This window comes from Octodon degus, unplaced genomic scaffold (assembly GCF_000260255.1).
Source record: "Octodon degus isolate 3935 unplaced genomic scaffold, OctDeg1.0 scaffold00104, whole genome shotgun sequence".
NCBI lineage: Eukaryota > Metazoa > Chordata > Mammalia > Rodentia > Octodontidae > Octodon > Octodon degus.
Window position 1 is genome coordinate 1,758,908 of NW_004524680.1, and position 5,217 is coordinate 1,764,124.

The following is a 5,217-nucleotide window of genomic DNA, read 5'->3' on the forward strand; positions in this document are numbered from 1 at the left end:
CTTTTTAAAATGACTCTCATCATCAGAATGTTTTTTCTTACAAACCAAAATATGCCTCTCTGCAACTTCTGCCTGCTAGAGCCCGCCTCCATTTGACAGCTCGTCAGTGTTTGAAAACAAGTAACACGCCTTTTCTGTGTTCCCTCTCCAGCTACATATGTCTGACTTCTGCCATTCTTTAGCAAACATGCTGTTCAGAGCTGAGCTAGCCCGCTCGGAACTGTACCTGCAGCTGACCACGGTGCAGCAGACACTGCGCCCCCGGACAATTCTAGCCTCTTGTGACAGTTTGGGATCTAAATATGTCCTCAGATGTGTTCGCTGTCACTCTGCCTCGGCCCATCAGAAGGGTATCACGTGGCTGGGGAGATAGCTCAGTAGAATAAGCACTTCTCTGGCAAGTGCAAGGGCATGAGTTCAATCCCCAGTTCCGCAAAACAAACAAACAACAACAACAACAACAACAACAAAGAAGAGTATCATAAGACACCACATGTAGGCAGCACTGCTTCCATAGGGCAGCATCTGGTCAGCCTGACAAGTAGAGACCACAAGAGTGACCCTCAAAGAAAGAGCTTATGTGGGGTTTTAGCATGGGTACACGATGTAGGGGGTTTATGTTGAAACTCAAACCATCTCAAAGATAAAAGGTTAATAAATGAGCAGCTGTGGAGCTACTGCACAAATACCACACTGTTCCCTTCCAAGGAGATGGCAGAAAAATATACCCTCTCTCTCCCACAACCACCAAGGGGCCTCCCTGCTCCCTGCAAGCTTCCTCCGAGCTGCTCTGCTGCCCTCTGGCGACCGACTTCTGCAGAAGACTCAAAGGAGAGAGGAACCTTTAGGAAGCCACATGGAAGACATGGGATTTCTGACCAGGAGCTACCCTGGGACCAGGGGAAAAGGGGGCCAGTTTAGGTAGCATGAGCCTTCCAAGGAGCTATAAAAAGGAAAGGAGAAAATTAGGCAAACACAGGCTTCCAGTGTGTAGCAGAACGAGGTACAGTGGATGCGGCTACTTCCACTGAGTTAAATCATGCGAATCTGCACCCAGCAGAGCATTTGTTACTGCCTTTTCTCGCCTAAAGTACAGCCTGGCTTTCTGCCCTTCAGTGGAATAAAGTAACAACTGAAAAGGCTCCAGCCAATGCTGGCATCTCTTAGGTCCCTAATAAAAATATTTGCTTCCTTTACATGCTCAGAGGATGCCTCTGTACATCTGGGTCACCCTGGTGTCCTCAACCCAAACACAGGACAGGGAAAACTGCTAAGACTTTTACCATAAAGCATGACACATACCCAGTAGATCCTACATGAATCAATAAATTATTAGTAAATGCCACTTAACTCCTAAGCCCACTCCTAAGTGCCTAAGTGTCCCAGGAACAGATGAACATTCCTGGATTTTTTTTTTTTTTAAGACCAAATCTTGCTATATTATATAGTCCAGGCTGGCCTTGAACTTACAATGTGGAGCCCATGCCGGCCTGCAACTCTAGGTGATCCTCCTGCCTCAGCCTCCTTGAATGTTGGGATTACAGACCTGTGTCACATGCTAGGGCCAGCAAGGCAAAGACATCCACAATAAGTGGAGGGGGAGGGGCCTTCCAGGAACTTCCTCTTAATAGAGAATTTGAAGATCACTAGCTCCCCCATGGTCGGTTTCAAACCCCTGGGGTACTAGAATCCTTCTTGGGGAAGTGCCAGCCCAAGGTAACTCCAGAATGAGCCTTCTGATGCAAAATGTCTTTCGGGAGAATGAATGTGGTGGGGGGAGGGGGTTACTGTCCTTGAACACCTTCCCTTTATGGCTCTGGGAATAAGACTGAGAATAGGGCCGGATCTCTCGATTTCTTGCCAGGGAAAGGAGGATTGCATTTCAAAAGGACCTAAAACAATTAGACCTCAGATCACACCCCCATCTAAGCAATAGGGAAGCCAAAGAACTCTAGGCCAGCAGTGGGATGGGGAAGGGACAGGAATCTGGGAAGACTGGTCCTCTCGGCTGGCTTCTTTAGTCTGTCCTCCCCCCCCCCATACACCTTTTAAATGAAAATGCTAGATCTAGTTCAGGATAATGACAGCTATCATCAATTTGGCCCCAAATTTCCATCTCTTTTGCAAGGGTCCAAGTGGAAGAAGAAAAATCCTAGAGACATTCAGGGCTGCTATTTTGGGTTCTTTACCTAAGATTGCAAAAAGACTAGTAGATTTTGCACTGACAGACCAAGGGGGGAGGGGGAGGTGGGGCTCCTATCCATTCTAACTTGACTCAGATGTTCCGGCCCCTCCCAGGGTGAGTCACGAACTGCCTGCCCCAGGGTGCAGCTGGAAAGCAGAGGCCACAGAGACTTGGAACTATCTGGTTATTAATACATTACCCCGGATGCTGCGGCTTCTTTGAGCTCGTCCCTCACCCTTTTGCTCACTGTTTCCAAGCCTAGACAGATCCCTCGAAGGGAGGCTCTCAGCATGCCAGTCCAGGCGCAGGGCCCGTGGCCAACCATATCAGGCGCCTCTTACCTATCTGCATGACTCTGCCGAAGACAGACGTGTTGTTCACAGTGCTGCAGTTCCACCGCCTCTGCCGGAATTGGTGTTGGCACTCCCTGATGCCCGTCTTGGCGCCCTCCGCAATGTAGACCATGTGTTCTTGGTACAGTTGGCACAGCTTTCTCTGGCCAGGGGAGAGCCCAGGCAGCTGACTGCACACAGGCTGAGCGCCAATGATGAACATCTCGGGCCTGTGCACTGGATTCATAGCTAACGACCTGCGCCGGCAACACAGAAAGGGGGAAAGGCCACGGCGTGAGCACGCACCTGTGCACGGCACTAGGCCCTTCATCCAGCTGCTTACCGAATACTTTCTGTGTAGAGGGTCCTGGACTAATGACCAAGGACCTGGAGGGAAAAATTAATAAAACAAAGTGTATGCCTTGAAAAGACACACAGGGAGACCAAGCCATGAACACAAACAGCACACGAGATGTCCAGTGCCTAGATCCACAAGATGGTTAGAAGACAGCTGGATTGCGGACTGGCCTTAGGATGAGAGGCAGGAGCAAGGGAGATGCGGTGGGTGGGGCAACTGGGCACTTGAGGCAGAGGGCAAGAGCCAACCGCTCACACACCTTGCACGCCTTGCTTGAGCCATAGGCTGATTAATTCAGTTAAGTTCACAGGCAGCTCCATGATGCAAAGCAGCAATCAGAGCCCGTAAGTGGCCGCATGTTACAATACACACCGAATGCTTCCGCGTCCTGCCTCCCCCCGCACACCCCTGAACCACCATTGCTCAACATGCTCACCATCTGTCGGACACGGCCAAGCGTTCAGCTCGACGGGAACGCTACAGATTTGCCATCTGAATAAAAATGCCGGGCAAAACCGTGCAGAATAGGTGGCGATGATCTGCCACCTCCAGGTTGAGTTGGCACTGCCGGCAGCCTTAAGAACACAGAGCTGTGCAGGCTGCCACATGACTGTCATCCCAGCCACTCGGGAGGCTGAGGCCAGAAGACCTCAAGTTTGGGGCCAGTCTGGGTAACTTAGTGAGAGCCTGCCTCAAGACAATAACAGAAAGAAGGCTACAGTGCAGGCTCTGGGGCACAATGCCCTGGGTGCCGTCCTTAGCGGCGCAAAATAAAACACACGGGAAGCAAGCCAGGCCTGGTTCTGCAAATCCCACATCTGGTCTTCAGGCTGTTATAATGGGAATTTTACTCTCTCTGCCTCTGCCAGAAAAGGAAGGAAAGGAGGGAGGAAGAGAAGAAAGGCAGAAGGGAAGGAGAGAGATGCCTAACTTTTTCTAAGATACCACATCGCTGTGCTGCCCAGCTGGCGCTGGCACTCCGGGGCTCACATAAACCTCCTGCCTTGGCCTGCTGAATAGTCTCTTCCTACACCACTGTAAAGCCTAGCTTTACAGGTTATTTTCTTCTTCGGAGCAGGGGATCAAATCTAGGGCCTCATACATGCTGTCAGCATTCTTACTGACCCTGTAACAATAAGAGGCTATTTCTAAGAGTTTTACAGATGAGGAAAGAACCAGAAAAAAAAAAATTATAGACAGGATCACAGAGAAAACCAAATGAATGAGTAGTTTACCCTTGCAGAACCCTTACTGCTAGGACCTGAGAGGGCAAGAGATTTCTCCTGGCTTTCCTGGATGCAAAAGGCCCCTCCTGATCCTCTAGCTGCGGCTGTAATCCCCCTCTCCGCACCTCCATTACCAAAGGAGCCTCAGGGTGGAAACAGGACCGAAGTCCCTCGCACTCACCACCAGGAGCTGGCTTCTGTCAGCAGCTGGGCCCAGCTGGAGAGCAGAGCCACAGTGAACAGCAGCAGCAGGCTGGGCATGGTCGGCCTCAGCCCACCCCAGTGCCCTGGGACTGGCAGCTTCCAAGGTGGGGCTCCCTAGAGAAAAAGGAAGAAGGGAGAGTCAGTGTGCACATGGGACAGACAGACCCAGGAAGACCAGGGGAGAAGGGAGAGGTGGAGCACAGTGCAAAGGATGAGCTCTAGGGTGGACCTAAGGCAAGTTCTCCCCCCAGATCCCAGCCCCTTTCCAGCCGCCACCTCATTCATTCTTTAGGGGATCCCAGGCCTTCACACCAATCCACATTCCCCCACACTTTTCATGTGAAAAGGGATCTCTAACTTGCTAAATTGCCTTAGCTAGGCTTCCAACTTTCTGATCTTCCTGCCTCAGCCTCCTACAGTGCTGGAATTTCAAGCATGCACCACCCAGCCCAGCTCCAACATCTACCTCTTACTGCTTATTTTCTCAACGGTAAGGCTTTTGGGTCTCTCACCCTAAACTGTGGGAACACGACTCGGGACCTAATTCCAAAGGAAATGAGCTGAGAAACCAGAAATAAAACAAAGAAACAAAACCGAATCATTTCAAGAACAGAGCGTGCTCAGCGTGGCGTTTGGGAAGCTGCTTTGGCTGCTGCGGGGCACACTTGGCATTCCAGAACATCCAGTGAAGAGGGTCATCCAGGACTTTGATTTTTTTTTTTTTTAACCTCTTTCTCTAGCCCAGGTATTTACTGATTTACTGATCATCTTTGCAGGGGTTATAAAACTGATGAACTATATTTAGCTTCACTAAAATATAAGTCTTTTAGGGGCCAGGGAGATGGCTCAGTGGAATAAGTGCTTCCCTGGCAAGCACAAGGGCCTGATTTCAATCCCTGGTTCCGCAAAAAA

The 5,217-nt window shown here is 50.3% G+C and overlaps 1 protein-coding gene across 1 annotated transcript in view; it reads right to left on the reverse strand.

Moving 5' to 3' along the window:
- The window catches only part of Wnt5b (Wnt family member 5B), a 15,327-nt gene that overhangs the window by 9,388 nt on the left and 722 nt on the right, over positions 1 to 5,217 (reverse strand). The window contains exons 2-3 of the mRNA XM_004638854.2: positions 4,283 to 4,419; positions 2,527 to 2,774 (exon numbers count right to left, since the gene is read on the reverse strand). Of these exons, the coding sequence (XP_004638911.2) occupies positions 2,527 to 2,774; positions 4,283 to 4,419 (385 nt within the window). The remainder of the gene's footprint in view (positions 1 to 2,526; positions 2,775 to 4,282; positions 4,420 to 5,217) is intronic.